At 49.3% G+C, this 15,230-nt stretch overlaps 2 protein-coding genes across 2 annotated transcripts; both read left to right on the top strand.

Moving 5' to 3' along the window:
• The first annotated feature begins 11,352 nt into the window (after nt 1-11,352).
• On the top strand, nt 11,353-12,058 carry tomm5 (translocase of outer mitochondrial membrane 5 homolog (yeast)). Its single transcript, XM_056599808.1, has 2 exons — nt 11,353-11,573; nt 11,764-12,058. The coding sequence occupies exons 1-2, from the start codon at nt 11,453-11,455 to the stop codon at nt 11,796-11,798; spliced, it is 156 nt and encodes a 51-aa protein (XP_056455783.1). The 5' UTR covers nt 11,353-11,452; the 3' UTR covers nt 11,799-12,058.
• A 287-nt stretch (nt 12,059-12,345) lies between these two features.
• Nucleotides 12,346-15,138, top strand: LOC130390088 (zinc finger and BTB domain-containing protein 5-like). Its single transcript, XM_056599804.1, has one exon. It carries the CDS (start codon nt 12,671-12,673, stop codon nt 14,681-14,683), a length of 2,013 nt encoding a protein of 670 aa, XP_056455779.1. The 5' UTR covers nt 12,346-12,670; the 3' UTR covers nt 14,684-15,138.
• The last annotated feature ends 92 nt before the right edge of the window (nt 15,139-15,230 follow it).

Raw genomic sequence — 15,230 nt, 5'->3', positions numbered from 1 at the left:
AGGGCCCCTGCCTTGTCCATTGTCTTGTATCGACCTGTACTAAAAATACATCCAGCCGAACAGGACTGTAATCGTTTTAATGGCCTGTTGAGTCGGCCACATTCAAACACGTCTACGAGGGATTAATACAGGTAAGAGGTGTGTCATCTGGTTAACCAGCTAGTTAAGAGTGGTCTGGATGATTTCAAATAAGTCTACTTTGTTTCCGCTCAGGCTGAGACCTAAGAACTTCTTTGGTTACACACTTGTCGTCAAGTGTGAATTGTTGTCACACTTGTCTTGTTAAGAGCAGTGGGGTCTCCGTGGCAACGGGGAAATCAGATTTAGGATAAATCACGCCCGCCTTGCTTTTTGTTCGGACTCATCACCCACAATGTTGGCACCGCCGTCGTGGACTAAGATTTGGTTGCAGAAGGAGGTGCAAGCAGTGCTGAAAAATTAACTCATGCAAGGTATGTGTATCGTTGTTGTCTCTGCAATCAGTCATATTGTTGTCTAACCTCGACAAACTACTCTCCCAGATCCAGTAAGCTGATCGTTTAAACCCACCAGAAACTGTACCTGTGGTAGAATACTAAGGTGTTCGCTTTTCACGTCAAGTTGCATTTCTGCAGCCCTTTATCTTAGTTTCCGTCTCACAGAGCTCACAGGCTTTAAGATGGGATTTGACAGGTTGATCCGACTCTGAGCACTCAAAGACTCCTACAAACCCAGGGGGAAAGGAACAAGACATTTATAAAGAGGGATTCCCCTACAAGGAGTCTAACGGTAAATATTCAATTATCATAATGACAAAATAACTGTTTTTTTTTTTTCTATTTGGAATAAGGCAAATGAAAATGACAGCACTACAAATTAAACATTTAAATAAAATGTGATAAAAAACATGAGGGCTGATTCCGTCATGGTGAAGTGGATAAAACAATGCTGGAACGCTTCTCCACAGGATGAGATTGGGTTTCTCACACCATCAGTTCAAGGAAACAAGAAGCAGATGATATCAGTTCTGCTGCTTCATACAACAGGATCTCACTGGGTTTGCTTGACGAGGGGCGATGTTTTATTCGTTTTAACATGTATATTTATGTATCTCTCATTCCACAATCTCATTTGAATTATTCAATGAGCCCAAAGATCAACACATGCTGAATTCGATGTATGGATTTCTTTGGATGGATTTCTACAAAGAACACCCAACACACCGTCATCAATCTCAGAGCAGCGTATGAAGGAACGGCTTAGAAAGGGTCTACATTCGGAACATCACTGGTGGGCTCTGAGCTCTGCTGTCTGGCTTTTTAGCCGGACTCTGTGACCCAATAAGGGCGTGGGGGGTGGGGGGAGTTAGTGAGGGCCATTCTTGGGGCCCAAACCATAGTGATCGGGGCCTTCTTGATACGGTTAACGATGATGAATGTGCTCCTGAAACCGAGCGATCGATGGCTCAGCCTCTCCCTGCCAACTTCCACGTAGCCCAGTTTGATCAGCACGCAGAAAGAGGGGAGTCAAGCTTTAGAAGGGCTGGGCAGGACCGAGGCGTTTGGCAGAGGCTTCCCAGCACTCTATCAAGCACTCGTTTGGAAATGAGCGCTTAGTTAGGTAAACAACAACGCTCAAGTCGTAATGGCCCTGTTCCTGTACTCCAATTAGGTGGTGTTTGGGCGGTTAATGCTGCATTGTGGTCGATTACGGTCTAGCACATTATTATTAATACATACATAAATGTGACATATTCCTCCCTCTGTTAATTGACACTTAATAACGTAGCCGCAGCGGATAGCGCTCTAAAGCTCTTGGCGGACCTGTGTAAAGTGAATGGGGGGCTAGCAGGGAGCTAGGCTAGGCTAGCTCCACCAGGGGCAGCCATGTTGGCAGCAGCGGTAGTGTTTCCAGGGTTGATAAGTACTGTGGTGTCAGCCGGGGTCGGCGCGCTAAAGAGGATTACAGCAACCCCTCAGCCCCCTGAGCACTGGGCAGGGTGTCACATCAGCACCTCCCGCCGTCCCACCCGGGGGGGGGGGGGGGGGGGGGGGGGGGGGCGTGGCGCTGAGGGATGAGTGGCGCGAGCTGAGTGACAGCTGTTGTCAGGGAAACAGCTGCCTGATGCAGGGCTCGCTCACAGCTCGCTGTCCCCCGCCCGGATCCAGGGTGGACGGTGGGCGGATGAGCTTCTGGTAGTAGCAAGGTTACTCATGGGAGGTTTGTTTCCGGGGTACGTTTGTGTATGTGTGTGCGTGTGCGTGTGCGTGTGCGTGTGTGTGTGTGTGTGTGTGTGTGTGTGTGTGTGTGTATGTATTTGGGTGTGTTTGTTGTGTGTTTGTGTTTGTGTGTGTGTGTGTGTGTTAGTTTGTGTGTTTGTGTATGTGTTTGTGTGTGTGTTTTTATGTGTGTCAGTGATGTGTGTGTATTGTGTGTCGTTGCTGCGGTCGGTGCTGCTGACTCAGGTAAATCCTGCGTTCCTCATTCCTCCGTTTCTCTCCATCTTGCTCTCCCTTCCGTCCCTCTCTTCCTCTCTGTTTCTCCCCCTCTCTCCCCCTCTCTCTCTCTCCCCCTCTGTTTCTCCCTCTCTCTTCCCCTGCCGAGTCAGGTCCTCAGCTCCAATGACAGTGGCTGCGGATACACAACTGCACAAACACAACTTTGTGACTTGCAAAACTGTGAGGGCTTTAGGTTGAAGCTATCTCCGCGTTTCGCCGAGACGGGCAACATACACAGAGATGGCGTGATGGTCAGTATCTGGAACCAGGCCAGAGGGGCCTTGTGGGGAAGGGAAGGCACAGCTTTGTCTAATTGCTTGTTTCCCTGTATCTGTGTCTGTTACGAGGCTGCCACAGATGACCCTGAATTAGCCCTCATGTAAAGCAGCATGAAGGAGGATCTCTCTTTGAGTGGACTGTTTCAAGGAACCCCCGTTGAAAGACCTTTAACCACTTCAAACACAAGCAGTAGGAGGAAATGTGTTGATAACAAAATAAGAACAGGGTTAGAGAGAATGAGAGCCTAATTAGACATGACACATAATTGTAATGGTAAATAGTCATACATTGAATTAAACAAGTTGAACCTGTTTGGTGGTAAAGGAAGAGAAAAGCACTCAGCAAATAGTCAAGCAACATTAGCGTGACTCAGATTGATTGAGTGAGAAACACGCTGGTTCATTGAATTGATGTTCTCATTGCACCTCATCATTTACAGTATACTTTACTATTTCTGTACTATGCTGAAGTGATAAGGTTACATCTACGTTTGACCTAAACTGATGTCTGCAGTGAAAAAATTACGATTAATAATCTTTAAAATTGGATCGTATCTATTGTATCGGGACGATCAGAACACAGCCGAAAGAGTTAAATCCCATCTAGCTGACCCTCATTATAATTATATTAAGTACATTCTCTAAAAGGTTGCAATGAATAACGAAACATTGTAATTGACGAAAGGTGACAGCCTTCTGCCAACCACTTCACAAAGAAAGCAGACAACAGTCTAAGTCCATACCACTGCACACTAATACCAGACACCCACACATCAAGACCTAGCGGCCTTACAGAGAACGCCACTCACCGAGGTTCAGGCTTTGCTTGTCTCTTCCAGAGCCCAGAAAACAAAATCCGTCCGGCCCGCTGAGACATCAGCTCGGGGTGGGGGAGTGGCCCTCCAGGATTGGCTGAAAACAGGTGGAGGGCGGGACCTCGTGACCATGGAGATCACTGGCGGTCCGGTGGGCCACCTGTGTGGAGGGCAGAGGGAGTGCAACAGGGAAGCGTGTCACTTCAGATGAGTCCTCCACGCCCTCCTCCTTTATATTTAGAACGAGGAGAGTCCGCGGGCCGTCCCGTGGTTCTAACCCTCCGTGCTGGGATCATCTAGCACGGACCTTGGCTCAACACGTTACCAGACGCTGTCCACACAGTCACCGTGACACTGCTGGTTATTCCCAGAGGGATGAATGTTAGTATGTTGGGCAAGGCAGACGGCGGAGTCTAAAAACCAGCGATGTGGTTATGGTTTACACAGACACTCTTCCACTGCTGGCCCGAGGCTCACTCTGTCTCACTCTCTTACTCACTCTCTCTTTCCCTATCTCTCTGTCTCTCTCCCCCTCTCTCTCTCTCTCTGTCCCCGCCTCTCTCTCCCTCTCTCATCCTCTCTCTCCCTCTCTCATCCTCTCTCTCCCTCTCTCCCCCCTCTCTCCCTCCCTCCCTCTCTCTCTCTCTCTCTCTCTCTCTCCCCGCCTCTCTCTCCCTCTCTCATCCCCTCTCTCCCTCTCTCATCCTCTCTCCCCCCCCTCTCCCTCCCTCATCCTCTCTCTCCCTCTCCCTCCCTATCTCTCTCTCTCCCCCTATCCCTCCCTCATCCTCTCTCTCCCCCTCTCTCTCTCTCACCCTCTCTCTGTCTCCCCCCCTCTCTCTCTCTCTCTCTCTCTCTCTCTCTCTCTCTCTCTCCCCCTCTCTCTCTCTCCCCCTCTCTCTGTCTCACCCTCTCTCTGTCTCCCCCCTCTCTCTCCCTCTACAATAGCCTTTCTCCCTGGAAAGCACATGCCGATGAGGAAACAAGGCGCACTCCATCTCCAGTCTGGTACTCTGAATAAAAATTTCATGGCACCCGGTTGAGTAAACAGGTACTGGGTCAGCTCTGAAAGCATGGAAGGCAGACCGTAAAGGCCTGGTTTGTGTGTGTGGGTGCGTGAGAGAGAAGGACATATATGATGTATGGAGCCAAGCAGGCACAGATCTTGGCCAGTGATTAAAGCAGGTTTCTCTTCTACATGCAAAACAGGAAGGATTGGGCTGAAGGAATCTTCATTCCTGACTTCTAATTGGACGCTGAACTCACACTCTCACGCGTTCATGCCCTGTGAAACGGTTGCCGAGGTGAAGGGGAGATATAACGAGTAAACATTCTCTATGGTTTCTGAGGGAAACCTGCTACACCTAGAACATTTCTGAGGAAACCACCGTCTTAAAATGGCTTTCCTGCCCTTATTCCTTGAAGATGGGCCGAAATCAAGAGATTTGATTGGAGGTGTGGGGGGGGGGGGGGATTGTCGTGTGGTGGGGTCCTTCCTGTGCGGCTCATCCAGGGAGCCCTCTCGGCCCCCACTCACGGGGGCCGCTCGCCCCAGCCAGAGAGCTAGCTGGAGGACAGAGGCCAACAGAGACTGCAGGCAGGGTGCATGAATAATACATGGAGCTAATACAGCTAACCCTGGCTAGCAGTCGCCCCCTCCTGCTGGCCTGCCAACACAGGCAGCAGCACCGAGAGCGGGGCAAGGAGCACAAGAAGGAGACAGAAAGAGGCATGTCTGCGGGGGTAACCAGGGGTTGAGGGGGTGGGAACTGAAAGGGAGGAAAAGGGAGGGAGGGGGGGCATGGGGCCAAAGACAGGGGAAATGGCTGTAGAGAAAAGGCTAAGGGAAGAGAGTTGGCCCAAGGCAGAGGAGAGTGAAGAGAAGACAAAAAAATGGGGACAGGATATTGCTGGGATGGGGGGGGGGGATGGGGGGGGGGATTGGGGGGGGGGATTGGGGGGGGAGGCTGTAGGGGGGGGGAGGGGGAGGGGGGAGAGAGTGGAAGGATTTCAAAAAGAGGTTGAGGAAAGCAGTAAGAGAAACTGAGTTTCGGAACGGAGAAAAAACAAGTGTGCAGTGTGCACGGCCTGCCGTGGTTGCCGTGGTTCCCCGGAGGGAGAGGCGGAGAACAGCTGATCTCGGCACAACTTCCCAGGCCTGGAGCCAACAGGGACTGCTGAGGGCAGACTTTAACGTACCATTTGTCGATATATAAGATATTAAAAAGCAGACAACACCCTCGCGTTCCACTTGTCGTTTCTCAGCTCAAGCGAGGGACACATGATTGTTAGGGCTGAGAGTGATGATGTGAGGAATCAGTCAGCGCAGATCCATGGCGGGTCGGAAGGACTTCCGGGACACTTATAAGCCCCCGGATGGATCCGTATGGGGTCCCAGGGGGTCCATGTGGGCTGGTTCTTGGGGATGAGATGTCTTTCAATCTGGTTTGGAATCAATGGTACTAGTGAACACTGTCTAACAAGGGCCATGTCCTTAAGTCCTCATCAGGTGCAGCTCAGCCCAATGTTCAAAGTCCTTGATGTCTCTCTCTCTCCCTCTCCCTCTCTCTCTCTCTCTCTCTCTCTCTCTCTCTCTCTCTCTCTCTCTCTCTCTCTCTCTCTCTCTCTCTCTCTCTCTCTCTTCTGTATTTCTCTCTCTCTCTTTCCCCTGTCTCTCTTTCTCTCTTGTGTATCTCTCTCTCTCTCTTCTGTATTTCTCTTTCTCTTTCTATCTCTTCTTTATCTCTTTCTTTCTCTCTCTCTTGTGTATCTCTCTCTCTCTCTTCTGTATTTCTTTTTCTCTCTCCCACTCTCTCTCTTTCTCTCTCGGCTGCTGCTTCAAATCTTCTTTTTCATTTTTAATTCTTAGCAAAAAACTTTTTTACATTTTGAGGATCGGTAAGAAGTGTTTCTTTCATCCACCTTTCTGTTTTTCGGTTTCTATGCCTCTCAATTTCTTCACCTTTCCATCTCTCTCTCTCTTTAACAACCACACTTTCTTCAAGTCCACCACTGTCTTCATCCCCCAAATCAATTAGCAATTATTTTTTGTGTAACCCAGTGGCCCATTTCTCTACATCTCCCTCTCTCTCTCTCTCTCTCACACTCTCTCTCTCACTCTCTCTCTCTCTCTCTCTCACACTCTCTCTCTCACACTCTCCCTCTCCCTCTCTCTCTCGCTCTCTCTCTCTCTCTCTCTCTCTCTCTCTCACTCTCTCTCTCACTCTCTCTCTCTCTCTCTCGCTCTCTCTCGCTCTCTCTCGCTCTCTCTCTCTCCCCCCTCTCCCTCTCTCCCTCTCTCTCTCTCTAATGGGCCAGTCCTGCCTCATCATGCCCCTGCTGCTCACCAAGGTGTACACTTGGCAAACGTATGCCTGCAGTAAGCTGGAGTAGAAAACACAGAGAAGGAAGAAAAAACATTTTGAAATCCAATTAGCACTTCTGAGCCAAGACAGCCCCGACCCAGCTGAACATCCCCTCCCTCCCTCCGCCCTCCCCCTCCAGAAGCCCCAAGAACTACTGGCACGCCACGGCCGACGAACACAACACCCTCTCGGCTGGGCCGCCACAGTGCGCAGGATGCTGCATGTCAGGCGTCTGTTGCGTTGATTAATGCCACGCAGACAACTGGTCGACGCAGACTAAGTGACACGCTCAAGTTCAACGCCGTGAAATAGGAGATCAGTCAATTCCTGAGGAACGCAGAGTATGAACCACTCAAACACACGCAGACAGACACACGCACACACAGACACACGCACAGACAGACAGATATACACAGACAGACACAGCTACAGACAGATAGACAGAGACAGACCCACAAATATAGAAACACAGAAACAAATCGTTTACAATTTCATTGGTCCACACTGCGGATTGCGGAACACAGTATGAAATACTCACACACATGCACAGACAGATAGACACACACAAACAAACACACACACACACACACACAGACACTCACACACAGACACAAGCACACACAAAGAAACAAATCCTAAACAAGCCCCTAAGTGCACAATATTATGTCTTTAACCCAATAATTAAAAAAGGAACCGTCTCTCTCTCTCTCTCTCTCTCTCTCTCTCTCTCTACCATTAAGACGTCGTTACCAATTGTGGTGTCCATTACACACAGGATACAGCTGCGATCCTTGGGATGGGTGGTAGGGGTCCTCACAGCCACTTGACTAATTCAATCTACCTTCTGCACTGTCCAGTCACACTAAAGGGCTCAGTGATATTCAGGACAGGTCTGCGATGGTGAAGGTTTTAACATTGGAACACATTGTTGTGTTTGGTCTTATTATGTTATTTTAGCACTTAGTTTTTATTGCTAGACAATAGTTTTGATATAGCGGTTAATAAGAAGGTAGCGATTGATCACCCCTAAAGGTATATTTTTGGGATCGAACTCTGTATCTTTTGCTACACTAACCAACACTTAAACGCACAGGTACATAAGAAAAGCAAGATACAAAAGGAATCCACTGGTTGTATGGAGGATATGATCGATCCACTAGCAACAGTTTATTCAATGCCTAGCACAACCTAAAAGGTGTACCTACTACCTTTGGATTAACCGATGAATCACTACTGCAAGCAGTCGCAAACATTTCATATCCCAATGAGTTTCTATGAAAATAATAGAAGCAGATGCTTTATTATGTCATCGGATGAGCGTTGTTTCGGTGACTCAATTTGGTTGAGTCATTTTGGTTCTCACCCTTCTGAACATAATCCAATCAGATGTCCTTTCTCTCCTCCGGTCAGTTCATGCTATTAGCATTCGGAATACCCTCCCAAACCATGGGAGGCTTGAGAACATGAATAGTGTGCTGAGGTGTCGTATCTCTATAACTGATCGGGGCTTGAGCACAGCTTATTATTTTCTCTGTCACTGAGGAGAAACATGCTGGGATATTAGCAGATGATAGATGTTGGAAATCCAGTAAACAGTTTCCTTTGCTTTTCCCTTCGGCTTATCGCTGGCAAATGTGTTCCAGTTCATTGATCATGGAATACCATTTCATATCTTGAGTAAAGGTTACATCCGGGAAGCGGCTGAGGCAGATGCATCACGTTCCAGGGTCTTTGGGATGAATCCTAGCATTCACAGGCTGGGGCCTAAATATTTCATATTGGATTCACATAAGAGGGAGGAAACGGGGTAAAAAAAATTGCGTTGTCGCCCGTGTACGGGCATGTTCCCTCTCCTCATGCCTAGCCATACATGCACACAAAGTGTGACCTATATTATGATCTCCCTGCCAGTCAAGTGCAGTGATGCTGCTCCACTCAATTAAGCCAATGAGGTCAGGGGTTCTGTCTCATCCACCACAGCAACCGGGAAAACAGGAGCCAAGAAAAACATTAATTTGAAGGCGTGCGTCTCCTGTCCTGCCTTCGCAATCATTCCTGGAAATCATTACAATGCTTTTATAGATATCGACTGGTCACTGATCATTTATGTCCGAAGTGATGGATATCGGAGCCTGATGCAGATGTTCATCAACGTCGAAAATGAGGTTACTCTAAATGATGACTCAATCGGTAGTGTGGAGAGGAGCAGAGATAACCCCGGCATCACAGCCCTTCACGCAGACTATACGAGCAGGAGAAGGAAACCACAACAGAACGCCTGGGTGCTTTTCTTGACAGGCTGCAGAAAGTGGGACAGCTAGTCAGTAGGGCAGAGTGTGGCTAGTGCGAGCAGGCAGAGATGCAGGCAGTCTTTCCTGATGCTCGAGTTCTGCCTGTCGCCCTTCTCTCTACTCCGGCTGGCTGACCTGAGCGCAGCGCATCGCCTCACATGGTTCATCCTACTCCACAGCCCTGAGTCATCGCACTACACTGGCATCGCACAGGCTTATACTAGACCTACACACACACACACACGCGCGCACACACACACACACACGCACACACACACTATATACACAGACACACACTATATACACAGACACACAAACACACACTCACTCACTATACACACCCACACACACACGCAAACACAGGCAATACACACAGCCATGTAACACATGCTATGGTTGTTATGTTTTTGCTGTTTTTTTTTTTGCACTTTTCCAACCAGATAGACAGCGCGTGTTTAATGTGCCTTGATTTCACTGTAACATGACACCATGCTGTCAAAAACATATCGAAGGCAAGCTACCGCCTCCTCACACCGCGTATTTTGTTGTTTCTGCAGACGCGCACATGTCTCTGAATCCAACCTTGATAAGTAGTCTTTTTGTTATTTAACCACGCAACATCAAACGACCCCCCCTAGAACAGCAGAACACATTGTCCTGATCTTGTGTCCTGAGTGGACCATGCCTCCCTTCACGCCGTGGACGAGGAGGAGGAGAGCATGGAGGATGGAGGACATCTCAGTCTCGCTAGTAAAAGAGAAAAAGATAGCACGCATATTGCCGACGCCCATTCATAACTGGATGTAGAACAAACCTGAACAATACCTACTAAATGCAGACATTTAGAAAAGAAACGGGATACACCCTAGCGTGCATCGTCCTTGCTGAATGCAGTCAGATCATGAAGTGCAGTGAGCGTGGTTTATACGGCTATTCGATGAATGGAAGGGATGGAGGCATGTGTTAGTGGGGTGTAGAAAGAGAGCTGGCCCGTCTTGTGTAGTGGGATAGCATCACCCACCGTGTCTGCTCGGTACACTGGCTGGTCCAGCATCCACACTTATACCGTACATTTGAAACACGATATGGGGTAAACCGGTTTACTTTAGTGGAGTAGGGTACAAACCACGGACATTAGTAACCTACCGCTGCTCATGGGGCAAGTGAAGGGTAAATGTATTTATATTCATTACATGACCCAACAACGTCCCCATCCTTTCAGATCGTAATCAGTGGTCGCATCCACGCCAAACCAGCAGACTAAACAAAGAAAACAAATGTCCATCTTTTGTTGTCTATTTCCTAATCTTAATCCGATTAAAAAAACCTTTACCCCCTATCTCAATTAGAGCACCGGTGTATCAGGGCGACGCGCACACGACTCGTTGTCCATCCATCTTTTAGATATGAATATTAAGACATTAACGCAAGGTGCCATTTCGCCGGCTGCCCCTCCAGACACGAGAAAACCAGAGAATACCACGAAAATACAACTCACCTCGTGTTGTTAGAAGCCACGGGAGGATAATAGGTGTCTCGGGTAGATCTCGCAGTAAATCACTGATATCTAAGGTTTAAGGTTAATAATTTATTCGGGAGAACCTACGTCGTCCCGAATGGTGGGGGGTTTGGCCTCACACTGGATGCTGTCATCGTGCTGCTGGGACTGCTCTCATTTAATCCTCCTCGGCCCTGAGCTCAGAAATAACCCACCCCTCCCTCCCTCCCTCCTTCCTCTATCTCCCTTTTCTCTCTCTCTCCCCCACACTCATCGGTCAGAGCTGCCTTCACCCAGTTCCCTGTGGGGTCTCCCCTGTCCTCTGTAATATGGTTGTTGTTCTTGGCACATACCACTGATAATAACGCCCACATTAATAATAACAAGATCATTATTAATAATACTTATAATAATAATAACAATCCTGTTGTTTCACTAATAATATTTTAGAAATTTGGAGAAAAAAAATACAAAAAATATAATACTTTATATCAGGCCGCATATTCAATTTGTATACCGTTATTATCGTATTATTAGTTATTATACTGTTAGTTATATGTATATTGTTCTGTTGTTCAAATGTCAGCCGCTAGAGGGCGGTGTGATACGGGTCACCCTTCATTTGTTAACCCATTACGTACTTCCGGTGCGTTATTTCCTTTCCACATGCTTCAGATCCGACTCTCTTAATTTCATGAGCAGAATAATAAACCCAACAGGACGTTACCATGTTTAAACTGGAAGGACTAGGTCCCAAGCTGGACCCGGAGGAAATGAAGAAGAAGATGAGGGAGGATGTCTTCACGTCCGTGCGCAACTTCATTCTGTACATCGCTCTCCTCCGAGCCAGTGAGTACAGTCTATGACATTGATGACATTACGGTGGAAAAAACAACCGTGGAGACGTCTGTCATTACTCCATGATCACTGAGCATGGCCTTCTGACTGCAACACATCATTTATTAATGAATCAATTCAAATGTGACTATGTATGTACTATGGGAAAGGCTCTTGAATATTTTTTCTCCTGCGTTTGCAGCTCCATATGTACTGAAGAAGCTGGACAGCATATGATCGGGACCCGTCCCGAACCTGTTCCTCCATCCAATGGCAGGTCGCGACCCCAAGGGCAGACTGCAGGTCAACAACACCTCCGTCATGAGAGACTTCACTGCAGCTGTGTGGAAGATCAACAGGCCCACTGCCACCGAGAACCAGCCCTCCACTTTTCTTATTCCATGTCGTTGTTGAAGAGAATGTAACTATTTGTGAACGTGTATACAGAAGCAGTATCAGTGTGTGATATAATAAAATACAATGTGTTGAACTCGTCTGGCTGAGACTTGATGAGTCGCTGTGTTATGTTTGTCATATGATCCGTCAAAATATCAATGTTTTTCTCAATGTTCTGTCTCAAAATATTTTGAGGGTTTTCTTACAAATTGTGCATTGACCGATTTTTTTTTATATAACAAAATTAAACGAAGCTCTCACATTTATACAAAGTGACCACAAGGGGGCGATGTTGTCTGTGTGTCGGTCCCGCTAGACGTTAGTCTGAGCGGCTAGAGCAGACCATAATAAAGCGGTGAGTGGAATTCTGATTTTAGGCTAAAACGCTGATATATATACTATGTATATTAAGGGTTAACCTCATGTCGAATTTCAGGTAAAATGCAATAGAAACTTATTTATAGGAGAAAAGCGTTTCGGCAATTTGGAGACTCATTGTGATAAACCTTTGTGCATTTGGCCGCATGATGGATTAAGGCCGACCACATTCTAGGCTCGTATGGATCACCGGCAAACCTGTCAAATGGTGTATTTTAGACATTAGGGGACAAACACGAGTCATGCATTTATTTTCGAAGACAAAGCGTACAGGAAAGCATTAGAAGCCGCCCAACCGTGTATCCAGCCATTCATCACCCGGCGTACGTCTGCCGATGGACTTCCCTGGGCACTTCAAGCTCATCTTTCAGCAGTTGAACCACCAGCGCATTCATGGGCAGCTTTGCGACTGCTTGGTATCGGTTGGGGGACAGAGCTTCCACGCACACCGATCCATTCTGGCGGCCTGCAGCTCTCACTTCAGGGCTCTTCTGAGCTCAACAGAGGGCGACGCGGCTGGAGGGACTAAAATGCAACACGGGGACGGTCCCTGTGTGATGGAGCTTGATCAGGAAGTGGTGACCCCCGAGGCCTTCTCCACCCTGCTAGAGATGATTTATACCTCCACCCTTACGCCGGGCTCCTCCAACGTGATGGATGTGCTGCTGGCCGCCTCCCACCTGCACTTGAACACCGTGGTGAAAGCCTGCAAGCTACACCTGTCCAAGCGAGACTTCCCAAAGTCGCCCCCTACAGGTTGGAGGGCCGTACAGCAGCAGAATGAGGCACTACTGTCCCCTCCGACAGGGGACCTATCTGAGGCCACATCTATGCAGCTTGGGTCAGATTCACCGCAGCGTCTCCAATTCAGCCTGAGCAACTGTTTCACGGATACTTGGCTAAGCAACAGCGGAGCCGGAATGGAGGTGAGTCCGTCCGGTGGCACTCTTGATCCCCACGGGGAGATGAACGGTGGTTTCAGCCGGGAACAGACCACAGCGCCGCCCGCAGGCCACAAACGCACATCGCCCCTGAACGAGGACAGCCCGAGCGGGAGGAAGAGGACGCTGTTGGGGAAGGACCGCGGGGAGCCCGGAGAGGAGGAGTGCCCCGCCGCCGCCGTGCTGCTACCAGAGAGCAGAGGGGAGGAGGAGCCACAGGAGGAGAAATACGAGGCCGCAAAGTGGGAGTCGGAGAAGACGGAGCTGCCGAGCCAGTCGGACGGCGACACCAGGGGGGTGGAGGGGGGAGGGGGGAGCTCCGAAGCCGTGCTCAAAGTCCTGGTGGGAGAGGAGAAACAGGAGGAGCGCGAGGAGGAGAACATGGTGCTCGTCGAGGTGAAGAGGGAGAACCTGAGCACCTCGTCTCCGGACCCCGCGCCCGAGCGCTCCCCGTACCCAGACGCAGAGGGCCACGACGGCCTTCCAGACGTTGCGTTGAGCGACGAGGGAACGGCTGCAGAAGGGGATCACCGCGGTGATCCTCACGCAGACACGCAGCCGCACCCGGGGGCGGGCGAGGCGGCGGCCTGCGAGGAGCCCATCCTGGGGGAAGGACTGGACAGCCTGTCGGAGCTGGCCTTCTCCTGCTTCCTCAACCCCGGCAGCGAGGGTGTCATGGGGGCTCTGGAGGTGGAGGAGAGCCTGGTCAGCCTCACCTCTGCCTCCACCATCGCAGAGGCTTCTGGGGTCGCTGGAGAGCCATGCGAGCCGTCTGACACGATCCACCCATCTCCCTCCTCCTCCTCTCTGGTCTTCCCAGTCACCACGGTGCCCCTGCAGCAGCTCCTCTCCACGCAGACCCCTGGCTTCAGCGACACCCTCCTCCTCCAGCCCAGCCAGAGCTCTCTGGGGGGATTCTTGGGGAGTGTGAGGCCAGCTCTGGGTCTCCAGCCCGCCGTCTCGCCCACCCCCAGCGGCGGGAGAACCAGAGGAGGTGGAGGCTTCACGACGGCGTCGCCCGGGCTCCGACGCATCGCCCCCAAAGCCCCGGCGGCGGGTTCGGAGACGGACCCGGACCCTTGCTCCTCCTCGGGGTCGGGGGACCGTCCGGCGCTCACCAGGGCGTCGGAGGAGGTGCTCTCCAAGTGCAGGAAGGCGGCGGCCGAGGACCACGTGGTGCTGGTGGAGGGGGAGAAGAAGTACGCCTGCAGCATCTGCCTCAAGACCTTCATGAACCTGACGGACTGCAAGAAGCACATCCGCGTCCACACCGGGGAGAAGCCCTACCCCTGCCCCAAGTGTGGCAAGCGCTTCAGCCAGTCCTCGCACCTCTACAAACACTCCAAGAACACGTGCTTACACTGGACCGGCAAACAGCTCGGCCAATTGGCTGACAGCCTACTGTGAGCTGGAAGGAGCCACAGCTGATTGGTCTTTCGTATTGAATGATCTGGTGCAAGTCTGGTGCAGCTGTAGGACTTGATTGGATGAAAGCCTATAGGAGCCGGGCGATATGGACTAAGATACAAATGTTGAAGCACACTTGAATTATTGTACTATTTACGATTCTCCTGTTTTCTTTGTTTGAAACGACCAAAACATGATTTAAATGTGAACAATTATTTTAAAGAAAATCTGTTTTATAAATTAGACTAGAATCCAATCAAATAAGGTTAATGAATTAGTTGCCCATTCAATATTTAAAATAATAAAAAAATAATAATCTTCTCAATCATTTCTTACTTATCAGATGATGGTCATGGACCATAGTGCCAATTGGAAATGTTGCCAAGATAAAAAATATCGAGAAAATATTCTCTGAGAATAACCTTAAACTATTGAAATTTGCTGAAAATAAATGATGTGATGAATATCTGACTCCAGATATATAGTTTGCCACTATAAATACCTCAAATCCATTTTAGTAAGTGTGGGAAGATTTAAAATGGTAGAC

The sequence above is a fragment of the Gadus chalcogrammus genome, chromosome 10 (genome assembly GCF_026213295.1).
Source record: "Gadus chalcogrammus isolate NIFS_2021 chromosome 10, NIFS_Gcha_1.0, whole genome shotgun sequence".
NCBI classification, from domain to species: Eukaryota; Metazoa; Chordata; class Actinopteri; order Gadiformes; family Gadidae; genus Gadus; species Gadus chalcogrammus.
The sequence above is the reverse complement of the archived record's forward strand: the minus strand, read 5'-3'. Positions and strand labels throughout refer to the sequence as shown.

What these genes read in the sequence shown, in the direction of transcription:
- tomm5 (XM_056599808.1), top strand. Translation starts at nt 11,453, where the DNA reads ATGTTTAAACTGGAAGGACTAGGTCCCAAGCTGGACCCGGAGGAAATG. An exon ending in CATCGCTCTCCTCCGAGCCA is followed by an intron (nt 11,574 to 11,763) that starts GTGAGTACAGTC and finishes CTGCGTTTGCAG; the next exon opens with CTCCATATGTACTGAAGAAG.
- LOC130390088 (XM_056599804.1), top strand. Translation starts at nt 12,671, where the DNA reads ATGGACTTCCCTGGGCACTTCAAGCTCATCTTTCAGCAGTTGAACCAC.